Here is a 22,932-nt window from a genome sequence, read left to right as displayed (position 1 = left end):
CATGTCTGGTCAGCAAGCCAGGCAGTTTATTCTTCCATTTTTTTACCTTTGCATTTGTCACAATTTCCTTACAGCTGAATAATTTCCTTATTTCCATATAGTTAATTTCCTTATAGCTGAAGATAATGGAAAAAATGCCCATTGCATTGCATCTGAAAGTACCAATATTTTGATCATTTACACCCCAACCAGAGACGATTAATTGGTTGATGCTGCCATTTCTTGCTTTATTAATCCCCAAGATGGCTATTTTTATAATCTGATGGTTGCCATGTATTAATTGAGTTAATTTAATACATTAATTTTTAATTCTTAAATTAAAAATTAAAATTTTCCTTGTGGTATATAAAAGAAATGGAGAATTGTAAGTAATTGTCATTTCTTAATATAGAGAATTTGACAAATGTTTTTGTTTTCTTTATCATGTGTGTTCACACTCATTTGCAATTTCAGAGAGGGTTTTTTGCTAGCCTCATCAACTGTTTTTCCATATAATAGACCCCTTCTTAGAAGTTATCTTTAGAGTTTGTAAGCAATTTGAATCAAAGTGATTTTTTCCTCTTTCTTTTTTGCTGATTTATAATTTCATCTATGAGAATTAGAAAAATTTCTTTAAGTATGAGTTTGATTAATACTTTGCAATGTTTTAAAGGTGTGTCATACATCCTTCCTATTTTTTTTTACTGTCTGGGATCCAATTAAAAAGAATATATTTTTATTAGTTTTCCTGCCTGCCACACTGAGTTCATTCAGTGTGCAGCCTGATGATGCAGCTCTCCTGCTTAGCTTTGACATAGAGATTAGACTTCCATGGCAACCATATATCTCATTATGGAAACTAAATACACAAACATGTTTCTTTGTTTTTTTCTAAACAGACATGTAAAAAGGGTTCACATACAGTGCTTTTCCTCCCTTCATGGGTGACAGCTTTTGTTGTCTCTGAGTCATTATCTGGGATGGGATTCTTCCACGATGTGCATATTGTAGCTGCCCTTGCCTGCAGAATGCTCTGCTCTTTTTTATTTTCTGTTGCAGTTTTGTGGTAGTGTGCGTGAAGCAGGGCAGGTGTGTGAACTGCAGCACAAAAACATGTCATTTGGCTGCAGATAAGGTGTTATTTCAGATTTAGTTTGTTTCTCAGGAAGTTTTGTCCTTTGAGTTTATAACAAACCTTTATTCTGCCTTTGTAACTGCAAGTGTGCTTCGCATACAAATTCAGGGGTGAGGTAAGCAGGATTTATAGAGTCATCACATGCTGCCTGACAGTACCCAAGTTCTTGCTGATGCCTTTCCAAGGCACATAACCAAGTGTATAAACTGATACCCAAGTGTGCATTTGGGGTAAGCTGATGCAGTGTTTTGCTGCAAGCAAAAAGGGGAATGTCCTTTTATCCCTTCTCCCTCATGCCCAGCTCTTCCAGATGTTCAGTTTTTGAGAGCTCAGAAATCCATGGACCCATCTGTGACCTCTCTGGCTTGTTTAGCTGACAGAAAACCAGCTAAGGGGAGAGTCTATGGAAATGAGTACTACTTGTGGTAGTATACTTGATCTGACATGAGACATTCAAAGTTACAACTAGTTTTAAAATTTTTAGTAGTTATTTATCCTTCTGTCTTCAGTGACTATATTCTATACTGACTTCTCAGTTTCTCTGTTGACCCTGTATAATGCAGTCAGCACTAGGGCTACCTTTATTGGGCTTTCCTGCTTGTCAGATACACCACCCTTGTAAGGTCTTGACAAGCATTAATCATTTAGTTACTTCTTTGGGTAGCATAACTTCCACCCAAGATAACTTTCTAACCAAAATTGGCAGCAATTAAAATAATTTCTGTCTCTACTTGTTAGTTCAGTTTGAGTACTAATTCTCTGATATTATTTCATGTTTTCTAGCAGCTGTTTACCAACCCTGTGTTCATGTTTTCACAGGCAACCGTTTGGCAGCTCACCAGATGATCTCTTGTGTAATCATCCTTCATCAGAGTCACCAAGTGATGAGGGTGCTCTCCTGGATCAGCTTTACATGGCATTAAGGAATTTTGATGGTTTAGAAGAAATCGACAGGGCTCTAGGAATACCAGAACTAGTGAGCCAGGTATACTGGACATGGCATTTTGCATATATTAGATATTGCTCTTTTAAAATATATTGTCAAGGTGGAGTTGAAAAAGTTGAAAACACTTCTTGCAAGCTAGGATAGTGGTCCATTTAATGGCTCAGTGTCACCTGAAAACTTTCCCTCAGCCCCTGGTTTAGTCTTCCTTCCTGTCCCCTGCCACCCCCCTCACCTAGATCTCCTTCTTCTGACCTGCTTTATGCAACTAAACTGACCAAAACAAAAAAATGTTGGTCAGAGGAACAGCTGTAGGGGGACAAGAGGCAACATCATGGCCAGCAACAGAATATAGGAAAGAGGACAATAAGAGCATGAAGACCTAGGAGCCAAGGGAGCAGGATCAAGAGTTTAGTGTGATGGGGGCAACAAGCTTTTGGATTAGCAAACCTGAGATGTATAAATTCACCCATGGTTTTTTTCGTAGTTGATTAATGTGTGTTAAGGGATGAGATTTATCTGAGGCAGCTGATTCCATTCCAAGCACTTAAACTGTAATTTTTTTTTTTTCAAATTTCAAGCATGCTTGCTGCACTTTGTTCTTTGCTTTTTCATCCATTCTTCCCCACAGTTATTTTTGTTGACTTCCACGTACTTCTTGCCTATCTCAGTCTAATATGGTGCAAAAAAAAAAAGTGGTAAAAATGAAAGTATTTTGAGTAAAAGTGAGTTCCTGACATTTCTGGCATTAGAATTTTATTTCCAAAATCATTATATGTCTGTACAATGACTTAATATTCTCAGAGGAACCTGCAATCCCCATTTCATTTCCCAGCACTCATCAGCACCCTGAGCATAGCTGTGAACTAGCTCTGCATTTTAGATATGAAATAGGGCCAATGAAATTCTGCTTTGAACATGAGAAAGCTATCTCCAAGCCTATTTGGTACAACACAGAAGTCAGTGAGGTGTAGAGCTGGAGATAGAATTTATTGGTGAACTTCAATTTTGCACTATGAAACTTTCATGCTATATTATATAGGTTTTGGAATGCCACCACCAAAAAATATTAATAATGGTTTATTTCAAACTAAGCAGTAAATATGTTTCTATTTAATTAATAATTCAGTGGAAACAGTTAAAGGATCTTGCAGATAAGAGGACTGCTTCATTTTAAAACATGTTTTTTAAAATAGTCTTCGAACATTTTACAGCAGCTTGAAGACTTTCTTTCATGAGGGCATTGAAATTTAGATTAACTTCATTTTCAAGGTCAGTGTGGAATAAGCTATAAAATTATTCTGGCTACAGCAAATATTAGGGGAGTATCTAGAATTGAATTCAGAATTGTGTTAGTTTATTTATGCTAATGGATAATCAGTTAGTGCAAAAGTGCCCTGAAAGAATTAGGCACTCTGTTCACATTAGCTTCTGTAATAGTTTCAGGCATCTTTATTTGAAGTCATTATTTTGTTAAAAGATACTGATAAAAATCTACTTATTCATTTGTAATACCTTTGAATTTATTTCAGATTCAATGGCAAAAATATGGTAGCATCACTTCATTTACAGATTTTGATCTAGCATTTGTCGTTTCAGGTTTTTATTCATTAGAAGAGTAATGCAATGTCTGTGTGAAGAATACAAGAAAGATTATGGGGTTTTATAAAGAAAAAACAGCATAACAAAGGAAAAGAGAGAGGAGGAATTTGTGTCCATGAATATATTTTGATACTTAAATATGCAATTCTACTTATTTTTAAGTTTTATATTGAGCTAAAGAAAGCTAATGTAATTTTCTGTTTCAAAACATTCCCATCCTAGAAGGTTGTTTTTGCAGGCTGTCCGTATTAGTCCCATATAATCCTCTGGAAAGCCGTGTCCCACCAACTGTTCCTGTTGTTGGTGTATTTCTGCAGAGCCAAGCTGTCGACCCCGAGACGTTCCCGAGCCAGGAGTCCAGCATGCTGCTGGAGCAGAAGGCTCCGGTGTTCTCGCAGCAGTACGCGGCGCAGGCGCAGATGGCGCAGGGCAGCTACGCGCCCATGCAGGAGCCCGGCTTCCACGGCATGGGGCAGCGCCCGGGATACACCGCCCTGCGCATGCAGCCCCGGCCCGGCCTGCGCCCCGCCGGCATCGTGCAGAACCAGCCCAACCAGCTGCGCCTCCAGCTGCAGCACCGGCTCCAGGCGCAGCAGGTACGGCCCCGTCCGTGCCCTGCTCTCTCTCCTGGGCGGCACGTGCGGTCAGCTTGCTCCAAAGAGAGCAGGTCTTGCTTGATTCCACTTCTAAGCTAAAATCTAACAGGAGCCACAATGAGTTTTGACAAGATAGTGCCTTGCTCATTCTCTTTTTTGACCTTCTTTTTTGGCACCTTCACATTGTTCTTTGTACAATACAAGAATTTTTTATTTAAGTCTAGTATTTAAATCTAGTAAGTCTACTATTTAAGTCTAGTATTTAGGTCTAGGTCTCACTAAGTCTTTGAGCAAGGTTACATTGGTGCTTTTTTCGTTATATTCGTTATATTCGTCTTTTTTCTATTTGCTGTATCTTGACTCTTCTGCCAGTCTAACTGCTTTTATTCTGCCTGTTGCCTACATCCTTTTTTTCCCCTTGGCCTGCTTTTGAGAATTAAGTTCTTGTTTCTTGTTTTGTTTTTAAATACATAGGTTTGTAGTACTGTCAGTGAGATATCAATGCTTATAGTATTTAAGGAGGGAAGATCATTTCTGCCTTCAGTTATCAGGATAAGGTCTAATTTGGAGTAAACCTCAACAGTCCAGTCCCAAAGTGAAAAAGAACAGGAACTATGAAGGGAGCATGTTCGGTATAAACAGTATAGTGCCCGTGTTGTTATTTTTATGCTGTATTATCTCTTTAAGAAGCAGCATTCTGTGAATGGGAGTAGGATTTGAGGAGCAAAATTAGTCACTGCTTGGATATGTAGAATTAGGTCTGCAGACCAGCTCATCAGGGAAGTATATCTGTATGACTTTGTAACACTTCTTGTTTTCCCTTTCCTTCTAAAAACTTTTGGGTTTTGGTGTTGGGGTGGTTTGGTTTTTTTTCTCTTTAGAATCGGCAGCCACTGATAAATCAGATCAGCAGTGTCTCCAATATGAATCTGTCTTTGAGAACTGGAGTGCCAACACAGGTGAGAAAAATAACACCTTTTAAAAAAGAAAGTCACTTCCTTATTTGCTTTCTTGCCCCAATATAACGCAATAGTAATGCTATGTGGCAAGTACAATTTCAATACAAATATTGCAATCTGTGTGATAGGGAGTATTTTGCTGTTTCATTTCTGAGAGTCATTCCCATTTTTACATGGGATGGATGGCTGTTTAAAAAAGATTTGATATAACTGCATTTTTAACCATGCTTCTCATTTTCTAAAGATATGTGTTTTTAATGAGCTCCATTTGCAAATACAAATCACTGCAGCCTTAAACACTGGTATTATTTCAGTTACTGACTCTTGCAAGTCTTTCCCAGCCGAAGCATTAGCAGGTTTTTTTCTCCCCTGCTTTGTATTTCTGTTAGTTGTGTGATGAGGGGGGTAAAAAGCTGGAATCTTTGAGATTGCTCTAGTGGAGATGCCTCTGCTGGCTGGGTTGCCTTGGAAGGGTTGTTGATGGATGGGTGGTGGTTTTCCCCAGGGCCCCATCAATGCACAGATGCTGGCGCAGAGGCAGCGGGAGATTCTGAGCCAGCACCTGCGGCAGCGGCAGATGCAGCAGCAGCAGCAGCAGGTGCAGCAGCGCACGCTGATGATGCGAGGCCAAGGCTTGAGCATGACCCCCAGCATGGTGGCCACCGGCGGCATCCCAGCAACCATGAGCAACCCGCGCATCCCGCAGGCAAACGCACAGCAGTTCCCATTTCCTCCAAACTACGGTACTGGTTCCACTCCCCCTCCGTGCATTTTGTCCCCCTCCCAGTGCTGGGTCTGAGCCCCTGATCCACAGGCTCTTGCCTGGCTCCCTGAGAACAGTGGTAAACATGGCAGTTTGGACCCTCTGGAGGTTCCACTTTCCTAGCTCTAGTACCAGTTACTCTCCAAGCACTGCTCTTCCTTTGAGCAGCAGCAGAAGTGCAGTGTGTGTGTTTGTTTATATATAGATGTATGCAGATAAATATGTGTACACACACACAAACACATACATGTGTATGTATTTGCTTGATGGACTCTGAGTGAACTAAACAAAAACCTCTTCAATTTAAGTAATATAAATCAGTTTTAGATAAGGCATTCCATTAGTTTAGATACCATTTAGTTTAGATAAGGCATTCCATTTCCTACCCCTAACCCAATGTGTAATATAATTAATACCGTTTCCTTTCTTTATTTTACAAAGCCACAAGCCACTTTTTTCTGGGCAGTTACCTTAATACACTTATTGTTATACAGTTTCTTTATTTCTACCTACTGTATAAGTTATGTTATATTAAATAATATGTTATGTGAAAGTTCTGCTGATACAACAAATTATGTCCATCCAACTCAATAAATTTGGTATCTACTCTTACCAGATGATAAAAGTAAGACTGGTTGAAGACACATTTGCAGGTATGAGCTCTTGGTTTAACTCTGAATGTACAGTGGGTAAATTTCTCATTTTCTTCTTCAGGTATTAGTCAGCAGCCCGATCCAGGCTTCACAGGGGCCACCACTCCTCAGAGTCCACTGATGTCACCAAGACTGGCTCACACTCAAAGCCCCATGATTCAGCAGTCTCAGGCTAATCCTGCCTATCAGTCCTCTACGGAGATGAATGGGTGGGCACAAGGGAATATGGGTGGTAACAGGTAAATCCAGAAGAAGACCAAAATGAGCACACAGAGTAATGGGGTCATTTATGGTCTACACTTATCTATGGGCTCGTTTTATGTAACTGTTTGTGTGTTTGTTTGTTGCTAAGTATCTATCCTAAATGAGATTTCTTTTCAATTTGGCTTGACGAATTGGTTTAAATTCTGTCTTCATACAAGGCAAAGTGAGTGCATAGCTAAAAGATCTGCATCCACACAATGCATTGCTTTGTCTGTTATAACTGATCAAACACTGTGTGCCCTTAAAAGCACCTGTGTTGCACTGTGAGCTCTAGCCCCTAACGTTTGTGTGGGTGCATTTCTTCTGCACATGATTTTCATCCCACACTGCTTTCTACATGGCTGGATCAGCTAAACCAGAGCCAATGCATTCTGCTGCTCTGGAATTGCAGTGACTGGATTATCACCTCCCACTTTAAATGCTGGAGTGTAACCAGGTTCAGCCCATTAGTCCTTGCACATGCTGGGGGTCAGCATATAGCTGGCATTCCCTGACAGCATTGTAGCAATACCTCACGCATACAGTCACCTTTTCAGCTGAGGCCCCTGCCCCAGAGGGTGTAGCTCTAATAATCAGTCTGTCCAAATCAAATGGGTTGGATGTTGAACACTATTAGTAGGCAGCAATGAGCTTCCAGATGGCAGTGATCTGAGCCTTTCCTTGGAAAATGGGAGGAGCTGTCAGGTACAGCCTTTATCAGTTGGCACTGGGGTGCACACAGCTGTCTCTAGCATTGTGCTTTTGTCATCCTGAAGTTCTCAGGCTTACTGTCCTAGCACAGCAACAAATCTTTTTTCCTGCTAGCTGACAAAGATTTAAGAAACCCAAAACACCAGTATTTTATTGATGAGGCTAATCCATGTAAAGTTCCCCCTAAAGCAGCTGATTTATCTCTTATCCTCATCCTTGTCCATGCCTCATCCTCTTGGTCTTCCTGAAGCATCTGCAGGAGGCATAGCTATCACTGTCATGGCTTCTGCCAAAAATGGCAGCAGGGGCAGCTCCATAAGTCCAACGGTTGGCTTTGCTAAACTGCAGCTCTACAGCAGAGACATGTCAAATGAGCTTACACAAGCCACTGAGTATTCACAATGATCTGTAGTGTACTGTTTCAGCCATCCAGATAACAATTTAAAAATTGGGTGAGGTGGCCTGAAAAGACATGGAATTGGAAGGAAGAGAATGGTGGGATTTTCTGGGTTTGGTCCTGTGCCCAGAATACCATTGCACTGCACCAGGTCTCAGAGTGCACAGCAATAGCCTGAGTACCCAAGTGCAAGATTGAGTGTTAACCCTGAAAGATTTCCTCAGCTGTGGGAGCAGTGCTTCAAGGGAAGGGAAAGTCAGACACTGATACTGAGACACAGCAGCCCTTCCAGTATTTCAGTCTAATGCACATCCTCTAAACAGACACATTGTCAGTAATAATTGTTTCATTGGCTGTTGAATTATGCTCAAAGACTAGGGAAGACTGATGTGTAAACAGTGAAGTGCATTTTAGGAAATGTGAAGAAGTCTCTCATAGGGCTTTCAGTGGGAAGGAAGATACTGTCCAGAAAGATTTGGACTGAATAAAATCTAGGATGAGGTTTCCCACAGTTACTCCCCTGTAAGTTGTTCAGAAATGTCCTTAAAGAAACATAGATACCTTAGACTTCATGTTGTTTCTTACAGTGCCACATTTTCAAAACCTGATGCAAAGACCTAGTAGATAAATTCCTGCACAATTGTATGTCTATATTTGTGAGCCCGCTTCCCATAATTGTATGTGCAAATCTGGTACTCGTATATGCAAATAGCCTACTTTACAAAAAGAAAGTTTATTATCCTGTCTTCAATTTTAGCTCAACAGTCCTGCACTGTGCTAACACTGGAGGTTAAAGGTGTTTTCTTCTCCCTCCAAACATTACTTTAAAATACATCCAAAGCTCCTTTAGACTGCTGATTGGCTGTTCTTGCACATGCATAACAGATTTGTACTCTGCCATAGTTTCACATGCAAAGGCATGCATTTTTGTACACAGACATGGGACCTTAAATTTTGAAAATCTACTCCTTAGACATCGATGCAGCTGAAAACTAGTTTCTCCTTTGAAGTTGGAATAAATGACAGTATATACAAATTCTAGCTTAAGATATATTTTTAAAAGTTTCTTAGTGGCTTCAGCATTCTAAGTCTGACACATTGCTTTTTCCATTCCTTGCTGTAGCATGTTTTCACAACAGTCCCCACCACATTTTGGGCAGCAAGCAAGCACCAGCATGTACAACAATAACATGAACATCAGTGTATCCATGGCAACCAACACAAGTGGTATGAACAACATGAACCAGATGACAGGGCAGATCAGCATGACCTCAGCGACCTCTGTGCCTACATCAGGGTTGTCCTCCATGGGTCCTGAGCAGGTGAGAATCTAAGGATGTGAGATGACAAGCTAGAGGATTTGCTTTTACTTCCAGTGGTTTTTCAGGTCCACTGCATTATGTTTCTCTTACTAGCTGTCTTGAAAAATGAGGATAAAAGGGCTTTGGTTTTAGTTCTGCACTCGAATAGCCAAGGTGACCAGTGAGGTAGAGAGCACTGTAGCTATGTAGCTTCCATGGGAAGCACATGCTGATGGTAGCTCCTGTTCTCAGTAGGTAAGTGTCTCTAGCACAGTTGCAGTTGCTGATTTTCCCAGCAGTGAAGGCTGGAAGTGGATGGCAGGCAGCTGCTTCCTAGAGAGGAGAGTGAAAGCTGCCTGTATGGGCAGGGTTTGGAAGATGCTTCAACTGCCACAGTATTTGTAGTCCCAAACAATAAATATTCAATCAGCGTTCAGATCTATCCATGTGGCAACTTTACAAGCACTAAATGCACATTTTTTGTAATGTGGTGCATATAAAATAGGTTGCTGAATCAATAGGTAAGTAACCTGTTCTTTTCTGCTGAGAGAATGTTTACACACTCATTCTTATTTGATACTGCTACTTAGGATATCTGAAATAAGAAAAAATAACATTTCTGTTTGTCAACCTGCAATTAAACTCTCTCAGTACATTATTAAGTGTTTTATAATCAAATCCTGTTAATTAACAGGCTCATATATTTGTTTCAAAGCTGACCTTCAGCTTGTTCAAAAATACAGGCTTGAAATTATGGACTTTTCTTAGAAATATTGGCAGGAAGGTATCTCTTGTGTCTTCAGGTAACATCTCCTGTTATAGACATCTCTTGCTATAACTTTTTTCTGATACCATAATGTTCCAGTTTAAAGCTGGTTATGTTGATGCCTTGTTAATGTATGACTTTTTTCCAGCCTAAATTTGATAACAGAGTATTTGCTTTTCCAATGTTGTCACTTACCTTAAATAGCTCTTTTCTTCTCCTGTATCTTAGTAAGATTCTATCAACATGATTTATTTTTTTTTTGCTGTAAGTTTGGGTAGATTTTTTTTGTTTAGTTTTGGGTTTTGTGGGGTTTTTCTTGTAAGCCAAACAAGCCATGGTTTTTCAGTCTCTTAGGCTTTAAACTCCCTTTGCTTTCCTGCAGCTGTTCTAGTTTGAATCAGTATTTCCTAAGCACCAGAGCCACGTGCATGACACTAGTTCTTCCCCATTTCTCTTGGAATACTCTGACAGATATAGCTACAGATCACATTTGTCTTTTACAGCTGCTACATACAGGAGACCCAAAGTAATTTTGATACTCCCAAATCTGTCACCTTCTCTGATATTCCCAGTTGCTAAGCCAAATTATAGCAGACTTTGTTTATTATTAATTACCAAGTAATAGAGTTGCACTCATTTACTGTAGTAAAACAGTAGTAAAACCAAAAAAGAAAAGAAAGGTGATTTAAAGGTTATGACCCAATCTGATTTCTTAGCATACCTGTGCTACACAATTTTTCTTAGGAATCTGAATTTACAAACTGCATTGTAGAAAGAGATCTGGTTTTATTTCAAAGATTTCCATGCAGGCTACTGTTTCCCCTGGCACAGCTGTCACACTGCTTTTCCTTCCTGTTAGACTACAAGATCTTGTTTCAAGATAGCATTTATCTAACTTCCAGTAAGCTAAATAGGCTGAGGTTCTTTATCCATCTCAACATTTGGGTTTCAGCCCATCAGTCCCTTTTTTGGATCTACTTTAAACTGTGTTGTTGTAACCTCCTCCTAGAAACATGAATGGAGCAACCAGAGACAGTGATTTAACAGTGAGTGCAACAAAGCTGTGTAGAGTCAAGTTCTGCTTGTAATTTCTCTTCCAGTATATGGGTTGCCTTGGTTCTTTTGGTGACAGTGTCACACTGAAACCCTTACGATGGTCCCCCAAATTCTCCTCAACACATTCTGCATAGATGAATCCTGCATTCTTTGTTCCCAGGAGTATTGCCTCCCTCCTGTCTCCATCAAATTGCATTTCTTAGTGTCCTTTAAAGCAAAGTGCTGTGGCTCATTCTGTAACAGTGGCCTGTTTTCCTCCTGATTTACCATCCCAGCATTGTGTCACCTGCAAGCAAATGTTTTATGCTTGGTCTAGGTCAGAGGTTGCCAGCTGACAGCTGAGGGGACATTTCTGGGCCACAAGACAGTACTTTTTCGTCCTCTGGAATGTGCTCTACTGCTTTGCATTTTCTTTCTTGAGAAATACAAGTAACTAAAAATGTATACTTGAATACTAAAATTGACACCTTTTTTTCCTGTTTTCAGGGCATATTGTTTTACTTAAGTGACATCTTTATTTAGCAATTGACCTAGACTGTGCTGAACTTTTTCTTGTAACTGGTGGTTTTCAAAATGACTGTATTTTCTGTAATTCTGCTGACTGTTGCCATTTCATTCATTCTTTGGGGTTTTCTTATACTGTCACCTACATTTCTGTTTACTTATTCAGTGTCACTTTTTGTTCCACAATACATAATCTGAACTCCACATGCTTGTCTCTTTCTAACCACAGTGAGACTAACAGTGATTCCCTGTTACTCTCTGCAAATGTGTTCTAGCTTTTGAAAAAAACACAACATTATTACTATTGGATGGTTTTGGAAGTAAGATCTTACTACCTAATAATAAACAGCTGTGCCTGAATAGACTTACTGGGTGAGAAGCAGGTGTATTACCCCTGGTACCAAACAGATTTTGTTGGCTCTCTCTCCTCTTTTGTTGTGGCACTATGCTGTATCAGACAGAAGCATCCAGGGCTCAGAAATACAAAGTTTGGTATCTGTCTGATCATACTTCTGTTATCTCCAGCTTCTCTGGTCTACCACCTGGGCTCCCAGGATCACCAAGCAAAAAGATTGTGGCCAAAATGGGCTTGGTAATTATTATATACTTAAAAGGCTCTTTTATATATTTGAGGAATGAGATCTTGTCTCATTATTATCTTCTCTCTTATAATTACATGAAATCTCTTCAGGCTGCTCTTACTAGTGTTTCTTTTAGGAGGCTGCTACCAGGAATGCTGAAATGCTGGCTGCCAGGTCTGCAGGTTCCTCCTGTCCAAAATAGCTTCCCCACGGATCAAGAAAGTAAACCTTCCTGGTGTTTCACCATTCAGAGATCTTACTGTGCTCTTGTCCTCATCTTCTTGTTGGCACAGTGGACTACTGCCATGGTTTTGCCTGTTACTTATTTTGCATCATGGATATGTGCTGTTTACTGAGCTATCAAAGAAGCAGTTTGAAACCTGTGCAAGAAAAGAGGCTTTTCACTGTGTGATGCAAACCCCTATTTAGAAGTCCAGTCAGAGTAGTTGTGTATTAATCTGCACAGGGCAGTACTCCCCAGGCCAAAATTATTATGGCATTTAAGAAGAGTTATCTTGAAATGGTATTTTGATTTTGTTCAGCATACCAGATTAAAGGAGCTCTAGAGTGGTAGGAAACTTTACTTGTTATACACCTGTATATAACTTTGTTTTTTGGAAGACTATTAATATTGCTTAATTGCAAAGTAATTGTAAAACATATTTCCTCTTTTTTAGTCAGACTTCATATATGATAATACCACTTTATGTTTCTTCATAAAATTATAAAAAACCTTTCAATTTCTTTGTCCTTCTCCATACTTCTCTAATTGAATTTTTTTTGTAGTCAGAAAAGTTAATGTCAGGTGTTTTAAGGTCTTCTGAAGCAAAGGTATTCATACAACAAAATAGTAGGGAGGGTTTTGTTATTTTTTTGAGTTTGGGTTGTTTGTTTTTTTTAAATATCTGATACCATGTCAGTCAGAATTCTTTGCATCATTACTGGCAAAGAGATTCTTTAATAGAAACTTCATTTGATGCCTTTGTTCCTTTTGTTGTGGCCTGGAGCCACCTTCCTTTTCCATACCTGTCCTAAGTGCCATGAGGCAAATCATGCAGTCATCTTTTGGTTCCAAAACTGCTGTTGATTCAGGATACAAATTTTTTATTTCTGCTTTCATTTTTACCTCCCTTTGTCTACTAAACTATCAGAGAAGGCATTTGTGCTTGCACATTCTAATGAAAATTGATTAGTAGCAGAAAACACTTTTTAAACATGGATTCATCAATTGCATGCAGATAAAGCTGCAAAGCTGTCTATTATCTTTCTTTATGAATAAAATAATGTGGTTATCTTCCCTTCTGATTTAAATTTTCACATTCAGGTTTAAAAATCTCTCCAAGGAGCAGAAAGCATCACTAGGAGACTTGCAGCACTTAATTTCTTTGAAGTCAAAATTCCTAAGGCAAAAATATTTTAAGTTTTTAATCTTTCACACTGAATTGTAGTCTTGTCTCTGGCAGGATTGGAAACCAATCTTTAGGTGGTTGCATATGAATGTATTTTTCAAAATCAATGACTAGCAACAGAAATAACAGTCAGGAGGACCTGAAATGAGAAGACTTTGTGTGGTAAATTCAAGAGTCTTCCTCAACAAGAGAAGGCTAAGACAGAATCTTACCGATGCATATGTCTGGAGGAGAGAGTGTCATGAGAATGGGATCTACACTGAGGGAGTGGAATTGACTCAAGAAAGTCTTCCTAGAAAGAGGTTTCTTTCTTTCCCTGTTAAACTTGTAAGGCAAACTGTTTCTTCTAATATTTCAGAACCTTGCTGAAGGGCTCTGTTTTGTATTTTATGCCAGTTCCTACATGGTGAGATTAATCCTTTGACTGAGAAAGCCATCCTGTAAATTTGGCAAATTACACACGACTAAGCATGACAGACCTTTTGGTTGTGCAGAAACACATAGCTTTAACTTTCCTGTGACTGTGTTCAGAAAATTGTGGAGACCATCCTTTAGGAAAGCATGCCACTGCACGTTTTCCCATGTAATGTTACTTTTCTCCCATTGCTTGCAAACAGAAAAGTGTTGTTAAAACCGAGTCAGTAGTTGGTATCATTTAGCCTACATGTTATCTCATCAGGCTTTGAAAAGAGTGTGTGGTGGTTTGCAAGCAGCAAAGCCCTGTGTTATTGAGGTTAGGAAGGTAGTTACATGTTTCTGCTTTCAGAACTTTGATAGCAGGGATTTCCTCTTCAGATAACACTAACATAATTTATGGAACCTGCTTTTTAAAATATGCATAAAGGTCATAGTGTCAGGAATGAAATCTTTGTTGTTGACTGTGAAGCAGAATAATATAAGTCAAATACATGCTGTGCAAGAGTAGTGACTGCTATACAGTCACTTCCTTGACTTTAGCATCATCTCAGGAGTGGGTGTTGGTACATGCAGGTAGTGTAATGGTCTGTAATGCTTCTTTTGAATTCCCAGCCCTCCTCCCAAGATATTTTTTGATTCATTTTCTTTAATATCTTGTTACCAATAGGTTAATGATCCTGCTATGAGGGGAGGCAATCTCTTTCCAAACCAGCTGCCTGGAATGGATATGATAAAGCAGGACGGAGATGCAGCACGGGTAAGAAATGGGGTACAGGCGCAGCAGAACTATGAATATACTGAGGCTGGAGTGGATAAGGTACCTTTTTACTTACCAAGTTCCAAGTGCCCTGGATAATAGTAATTAATGTGAGGGAGGATTGCTCTATAGATACAGAGAAGGAAGGGGGGAGGGAGGGACGGACAGACGATGGACGGACAGACAGACTGATAGCGGCCGAGTTACGCGGCGGAGGCGCCACCTAGCGGCGCCTCCTCCTGGGCCGGGGCGCGGTTAAGTTCTCGGCTGTTAAAGAGGAATTTGAGTAATAGGGGAAATTGGAAACATCTGTCTGAAAAGTTAATAACATGACTGAAAATGAAGAATGTGAAAGTACTGAGGCAGAAGTAACCATACGTATATTTCATTGTATCCCTGTCTTTTTTGTATTCATGTGTATTTAAAACTTCCCAGAAGCCGATTCTTCTCACATCTTCATCTTGCCCATATAAACATACAAATGTCTGTCTCCAAGAGTGGGGGATAAAGAGTACATAAAGAGTCTGTACATAAAGAGTCTGTTCTGCAGCCATTTCATGGCCACTTTGATTAATAAAAAGATGCAGTGTATTCTGCTCTAGCAGAAGTTGTTATATACCAAGGCATTATTACAGAATCATAAATTGGTTTGGGTTGGAAGGAGCCTTAAAGATACCTAGTTACAACCCCGTGCCATGCACAGGGCACCCCCTGCCATTAGACCAGCCTGCTCAAAGCCCCATCTAACACTGAATACTTCCAGGGATGAGTCATCCACAACTTGTCTGGGCAACCTGCTCCAGTGCCTCACCACATTCACAGTAATGAATTTCTTCTTATATCTAATATTGAACTACTCTCTTTCAGTTCAAAGCCATTGCCCGCTGTCCTGTCACTATATGCCATGGTAAAAAGTCCAGCTCACTTGTGGGCCTTTTTAGGTACAAGAGATGGTGGAGAGAAGTCAGGGTGCAGGTGGAAAGAAATGAGTAGCATGACTTCTGGCAGGGAATCTCTGGGGTGTAAAATTATAACAGTGGTGTCGGTGCTATGATAGTGAGAGGGACAGTAGCAATGCATAAGAGAAGCTTTGTTTCACCTAAAGAAAAGCAACTTCTTCAAACATCCCAAATTATTTGGAAAGGTACATCAGACTGCACTTTGTGATTTTACATTTATTCTACTAATGTACCTCTGACTGTCAATGAAAATATAGTTTATATGCACTATAAATACCTTTCACTGAACTTTGAACTGTAATAGAGGTTAATCAGCTGCTTTTTTCATGCAGCTGAGCCATAAACTACTCTTACAAAGCTTTTTTTTTTTTAAGAAAGTTCAAGCTGTGTAATTTATAAGCAACTTTTGCATTACATTTTTTTTTCAAGTTGCCAGTATAGTGGGAGTGTTTTGTATCTCTCTGGAGATACTGTTTCCTAAACATCCACCCTGAAAATAAGGACATCTTTGGATTTTCATGTTCATTTCCACTTCAAAAACCACTAACAGGGTCCGTGAACTGCTTCTCACTCAGCATGTTAGAAAGAGGAGCCAAAGTTTAGTTTGTCCATCTTAGTCAGGGCACGAGGGATGTGAGTGTGGTGTCTCTGTGCTGTGATGAAGGAAGGAGGAGCCATGATCAGGACTCAGTGCTGGTCACACCCAAGGAGCTCCAGCTGCACCAGCTAAATGGGAATAGGAAATGTACAAAACATAGGACCTTGCTTTCCTGCACTGTGGGATAATTTGTGACACTGACTTTATTTGTCAGTAAAGCTACATTTCTAGGCCTTGTATGAGTGCAGAGGAAGCTGTGGGAAGGTCCAAAGTATGGTGTAGACAGCTTCCAGAAGGCAGCCTGGCAGCATGTGGACTGGTGAGAGGACTGCCTACCCAGCAGCACTGTCCCTGAGCAAACAGGGCCTTCCTCATGCGTGACAGGAAGCTGTGAGCAAAGAGCTGCTCCACAGCCAGAGCCACGGGATGTGAGTGAAAAGCAACCCCAGGGGAGGAGGAAGATGGGTTTGGCTGGATTGACTCTCTGACCTGACTGACCACAGCACCCCATGGGAGAAGGCATTTACAAGGAGAGGAAGACAGAAAGGCACAGATTGCAGCCACTGGAAGGAGTAGTCTTACAGCAACTGTGAAAACCACATCCTGATGTTTTTGTGAATAAGAAAGAAGATAATCAACTCAGCTGAAACCAGTTTGTACTATATTTGGGTAAAGACATCACAAGGGTATTAAGTATGAGGTAAAAGACATCTCTAGGGACCCATAGCTGAAGCTGGCTTTATTTCTTTATTCCCTTTTTCATTATGAGTCTTGGAAGGGAAAGTGAGCCAGAGCAGTTGTTTTCTTTGACAGTGATGCAGCACTAAGAGAGATTTTTGCACATATTCTGAGAATGAGACTTCTTTTAAACCCTATTGCTGTGCCTTCAGGTGGAGTTTACAACAGGTGGATGATCTTGAGTTATTATAACATCCAGGATAATTGGAATGAATTAAGGACCTAAGAATGCAGTGAAATCAAACCACCACTGATATCAAAGGAACTAAATCACTGGTCAGTTGTATCAGTGTACACAAGTAATAGTTTAGCTTTATAAATTCCAATTAAATTTCAGGTGTAAAGCATTACGGTAATGCACGGTTGACAGTGGATGTTGCACTCCAGCATCCCAGATCTCACTGACCTGTCCATCCTCACTATCCCAGCAGGAAGAATTCATTTGTTTTTCCCCCATTTCTCTTCTTTTGCAGAAATATTGCTGACCCTGAGGGTGGTTTGGTTGCTCCTTTCTTCAGCTAACTGGGCTGACGGCCCCAAACCCTTACCGATTTGAAGAGCTGTGTCTGTTTGTCGTGTCCCCGCAGAGCTGCCGGCCCCGGCGGCTGCCTGCTGCCAACAGGACTCAGCCCTGCCTTCCCGAGGGGAGCCGGGGCGTTGCCCAAGAGCAGCCTCTTCTTTGACAGTCTGGAGCTAGCGTACAGACATTGCTCAGTCTGTTCACTGCATTCACCTTAGTGCAACTTAGATCTCTCCTGCAAAGTAAATGTTGACAGGCAATTTTCATAAACCATGTCAGATTGAATGTATTTAAATGTATGTATTTAAGGAAAAACGACCATGCTCTCGTTCTGTTTCTGTTTAGTTCTAGACCTTGGGGTTTTTTTGCTTTGTTTTCCCTGGCTTACACAGTCTGGTGCAAAGGATTCAGTTCTGTCTGAAAACTGGTGTTTTAGACTAAGGCCTGCATTTTGGGGCGGAGAGGAGGCATGGAGGAGGGCATAGAAGCAACGTCTGGTACATTTAGAGACCTCCAACAAGCATGTTCCACTGACAGCAAGTCAGAGAAGATCAACTGATGCAGAAAACTATACAGACCAATTTTGAATGGGGTTAAAGTTGTGAAACAGATGAAAATTATCCTGTGAGAGGGCTGTTTATAAGGGGTGATTTGGTTGGGTTTTGTGGTAGTGTTTATGATGCAAGTCATTAATCCAAACATACAAGTTGGTTACATTCTCATTTAATTAAATTCCTAACAATCAGCAAATCTGTTTTTTTTTTTAACCTGGCTCTCCTGACCTCTGTCATCTTACTCTTTCTAGTAGAATTAAAAAACAGGTTACTCCGTTATTTCCTTAGGTGTGTTTCCAGCAATCTGCACAGCCGGTTACTGGATGCCGAACAGCAGAGTTCAATGGTAATGCATGTAATGATTATGGTAGTGGCAGAATTGGTGCATAATATCAAAGATACCTGCTTTAAAGCATGATAATTTCTGGTTCCTGCCCCCTTAGCTGGGAAAATAACAATTCCTGTAATACCTCTAGCAGATATCACTACAGACTTCACCACTATCATGTTTCTGATTATTTTAAAGCAGTGTGGACTACGAAGACGTTTTGTAAGGTACATAAAATCCAGTTTATATGTAAACAAGCAATAATTTAAGTTGAAAACTTAAGTGTTTTACTTGTATAATTTTTGTGAGATATACATGTTGTGAAGTTGATTCCAAATGAGGTACTTCAGTATTAAATTAGATATCTTCTTAGCCGTGTGTGTCTCCTGGAAAAGTGTTTTGTAAAGGATCACAATGCCTTGATTAGACCTAATTTGTAGGCTTGAGACTTCTCATTTTCTAAGCCTTGTGATTCTGCTCATAATACCATTTAATTAACCTATATTATATGCAGCCACTGTAGGAACCAGTTCTTGATTTTTGTATGTTTATATCCTTTCGTAACAAATCTTAGAAAAACTGTTACTAAGCAGGCCACTGTTAAGGCGTGTTGGTTTTTTTCCTTGCCCACTGTGGTTTGAATAATCTTTTACTATACTGACATCACTTTCTGAGGACTTGGAATGTTAAGAAATTGATGAGTTTGACCTGTTTTCTTTCTGCTGATTCCTAATTGTTTAGGAACGGTATTCCCTAATTCGGTGCTCCCACTGAGACTCTCCAAACCGTGAGCCCGCTTGCTCCCCCTCCATTTTTCCCTGTGGAGGACTGGAGAGGGGAATTGGAGGCACGGAAGGTAAAGATCATGGGTTGAGATAAGAACAATTTACTGAAAACAGCAATGAGATAAGAAAACAGTAACAACTTCAGTACTAGTGACAGAGGGTACAAGAAAGAGACAAACGGAAACTCACGACATGCCCGATGCTCCCTCCGCCACTGCGCTGATCCAGAAGAGAGCCCTTCTCCTGGGAAGAAACTTCCTTCCCCACCCCGGGAATGATGTGAGGTGTTATAGAATAACCTCTGGGTCCTAGCCATGCCCTCTCCTGGCTTCTGCAAAAGTTAACCCTATCCTGGCCGGAACCAGGACACTAATCCACAAACTTTCTAACCTGAACGCAAATTTTTTGATTAAATGTAAAATGCAATGCATTTTATAATATCTCATCAGCCCTGCCTTTTGGGATTGAAAAGTTTGTCTTGTTGTCATTTAATTTGTTTTGGTATTCAGGTGGGAGTTCAAATAAAATAGTGGCTATTCTATGTTAAGGCTGAGGAAAATATGACAAAGGCTGTCTCTGTGTTTGTCCTTAAAGAAGACAGTGCCACCATTTTGGAGAAGCAACACTTTTTCAGCTGTCACCATTCTGTTGCAGAACTCAAACAGAATGTTTAGTCAGCTGAGCCATTCTTTGACCTGCTGATGGGAAATAATAACCATCAGTCCTAATCTCCACAGCCTCATTACTACAGCATTGGTCTTGAACTTGCATTATGTATCTGACAAAAAAAAATTACTTATATACAAAATGTATAAATTTGAAGGAATTAATTTCATGCACCACAAAGTGTAAATGAGTTTTAAAATAATTTTGTTGCTATTCCATTCTTTTTTGGTTCTTAACCATAACCTCTGCAGATAGATTATTCTTTTTCACAGTGGAAAAAAATAGTTTAAATTTGTCCCATTTCACAACAGACCTGCAAACCCTTATCTGTAGTGATTATGATACTTCATCATCCATTGCCATTTTGAAAGAAAGGAGATTGTACCTATCACTTTGGCTCCGTTTGGGTTCATTGTGACTTTTGTCGTCTTCTAAGTAATGAAAGAGAAAAGTGAGTGAAGGAATCTTCTGATCATATTGATCACTATAGAAACAAAAAAGCCAAATCAATTCCCTTCATTATCAGTATTTTTCATCCTGTATACAGTAAATTTGTCGGAGAAAGTACTTGGATTTTGTTTTAAGAGAACAATTAATCAGTGTTCTATTTACATTATTAAATGTGAAAGGCGCATAATGTGAAAAATAAGCATATATACATGGTCGTACGACCCGTTTAAGTGTTCATGTAATGTGGTGAGTTTAAAAAGTGAAGTGAGCTGTTTTGCTACAAGGAGTTAATTTGTACTCAGTCCTTAAAATATTGTCCCACACCGGTATCCCTTTGGGCCTGTATTAATTAAAAGCAATGTTTTTGCAGTTTATACAATACATTTTTTAATCTTTGTTTAAAAGCGGAATTCATATGGGCTTAACAGACGAAATGGGTGGCACAGCTCCACTTGCAGAACCCAAAGATACACAATCAGTTTTAAAATGCAACTTAAGCCATTAATTGTTGGTGTGAATTTAAAAGTTTTCTAGTATTTGTATGGTAGTATGCTGCCTAAGAGCAAAAGCATTCTCTGCACAAAAGAAAATTTACTGTAGTGGCTTTGATTTTAATTAGAATTTTCTCCCTGGTGTTTCTTTGTAGACTAAAACAAAATCTTTTAAGTTTCTTACTACAGGTAAAAGCTATGTGCAAGAACCTCAAAATGCTAAAATCTAGCATAATGCCTTAGATCTGTTTTTAAGTCTTGTATATTCCTACATAGCTGTCTGATGTATTATATTTGTATAGTGAATTGTGTACAATTTTGGAATAAGTGCATCATCACTTAATCTTTATGTTGTTCAATAGAGATGATGGACACATTTCTTCAAACATTTACTGTCATTTAATTTTTTTCCCTTTATGTCATTTGTGGGTTTTATTTGTACAGTTCATCATGAAGTTGCATCTGAGATGTGTGTATATGAAAAGATTATACAAGGGTAAAATTAAGCAATATATAAACTATGGTTCTTCAGGAGAAAGCTTACAGTGTTTCAGGTTGTGATTTATTTTCAAAACGGAGTTGACTCTGAACATCACTTTGTTCACCTGCATTGATGTTTGTATTTCTAGTGTTAGCAGTTTATGCAAAGGTAGATATATTCAGAGAAATTTTAAATACATTTATGCAAGTTAATATTGCTTTGCTGATGCTATTTGCTTATTTGATGTTAAATAATGCTATTGTAAATAAAGAATTCTGTTGTTATTGCATCATTTAATAAATTTTAATGCCTTCGGGTTTTACATGGCTTTAGAGATTTCAACAGGTTTCTGTTGTGTCTTCATTTGTTCGTAGAAGGCTATAAGAAGTAGCACTAAAGCACTGGTGGGTAGATGGATTGCTAGGTTTTTAAAAAGCAGCAGGCATTGATAATGAATTGAAATTCCAGCTAGTTGTTATTTGCAAGTCCTTTTCAGGGCTGTATTGACTGAAAATGTTTATCACGTGGCTTGATATGAGAACAGTTCATTATGAGTACTTTTTTTTTTTAATCAGTCAGGATGAAATGGACATCTTTCATGCCAGTGTCAGCAGAGGCTGACCTCAGATGTGGAGATGAGAAGAGTTACGGGTTTGTTCTCCTTGCCATGCCAAATGGTGGGTTTAAGACAGTTGAAAAGGTTTGATTGGTCAATTAAAAAAAAAAAAAAGGAGCTACAAGAATGCTTGTAGCATTCCAGAATGTACAATGTAAAGAATGATTTTATGTTGTCTCTGGGAAATGGATGAGGCAGAAAAACTACTTATATTAAAAATTTTAGAAATTCAAGTTATTTTAAAGACCTTCAAACACTCGTAACCTTTTGCCGTTCCTACCAAAACAAGGCTTATCCTGTAGTTCTCTTATTTTCAGCAAAATGATGGTGAGATGAGGAAACTAATGCAAGGAAAGGAAGTTTCTTCCCAATGTGGGAAGAAACAGAAAAGCAAGCAGAAAAAACATCCATGTAGTAAGAGGTAAAATATTTCCAATGGGAACCTTGCCTTTGGACATTCTTATAGTTAATTAATATTGAAAAGAAGATACAAAAGTTTTAGCTAAGACTCCTGGCTTCAAAATATGATGAGCTAATGATGACCTCTGATGTAACTGGCTTTGTGAAAGAGAAGTGCTGCCTTTTACTTTCTAGATCAAGCTCTGTTGATCTAGAGAGAGAGAGACCAGTGCATGTGACATATGGACAAGTACTTCTAACCTGATATCATGACCAAAGAGAAAGTGACTCTGCCTTTTGAAGGTCCTTCTCATGGTAAACTGTGCCTTGAGTCTTGCAGACTGGACTTTTCACAGGGATAGAACAGGGGTGCCTGGCAGCTGTGAATTGTTCCCCAGCTTGTTGCCCACTACTCACAGTTCTTTATGTGTTGTTCCAGTGTAAAAGGAGGGCTACATGTCGTGTGTGCTTGGGCTTAGGCTATGGCAAGGGCAGAGAGCAGCCAGGGGTATCAGCCCTCTGCCTTGGTTCTGGGACTGTGAAATGTGGAGATAGAGATGCCAAGTGCAGCCCGA

General features: G+C 39.6%; 1 protein-coding gene across 1 annotated transcript in view; it reads left to right on the top strand.

Annotated features, from left to right (window-relative positions):
* The window catches only part of NCOA2 (nuclear receptor coactivator 2), a 188,381-nt gene extending 166,697 nt beyond the window's left edge, over nt 1-21,684 (top strand). Inside the window, exons 18-25 of the mRNA XM_066563840.1 lie at nt 1,934-2,099; nt 3,977-4,255; nt 5,137-5,214; nt 5,720-5,957; nt 6,692-6,869; nt 9,105-9,303; nt 14,683-14,772; nt 17,541-21,684. Coding sequence (XP_066419937.1) covers nt 1,934-2,099; nt 3,977-4,255; nt 5,137-5,214; nt 5,720-5,957; nt 6,692-6,869; nt 9,105-9,303; nt 14,683-14,772; nt 17,541-17,552 — 1,240 coding nt within the window. The 3' untranslated portion in view covers nt 17,553-21,684. The remainder of the gene's footprint in view (nt 1-1,933; nt 2,100-3,976; nt 4,256-5,136; nt 5,215-5,719; nt 5,958-6,691; nt 6,870-9,104; nt 9,304-14,682; nt 14,773-17,540) is intronic.
* The last annotated feature ends 1,248 nt before the right edge of the window (nt 21,685-22,932 follow it).

This window comes from Molothrus aeneus, chromosome 1, assembly GCF_037042795.1.
Source record: "Molothrus aeneus isolate 106 chromosome 1, BPBGC_Maene_1.0, whole genome shotgun sequence".
Lineage (NCBI taxonomy): Eukaryota > Metazoa > Chordata > Aves > Passeriformes > Icteridae > Molothrus > Molothrus aeneus.
The sequence above is the reverse complement of the archived record's forward strand: the minus strand, read 5'-3'. Positions and strand labels throughout refer to the sequence as shown.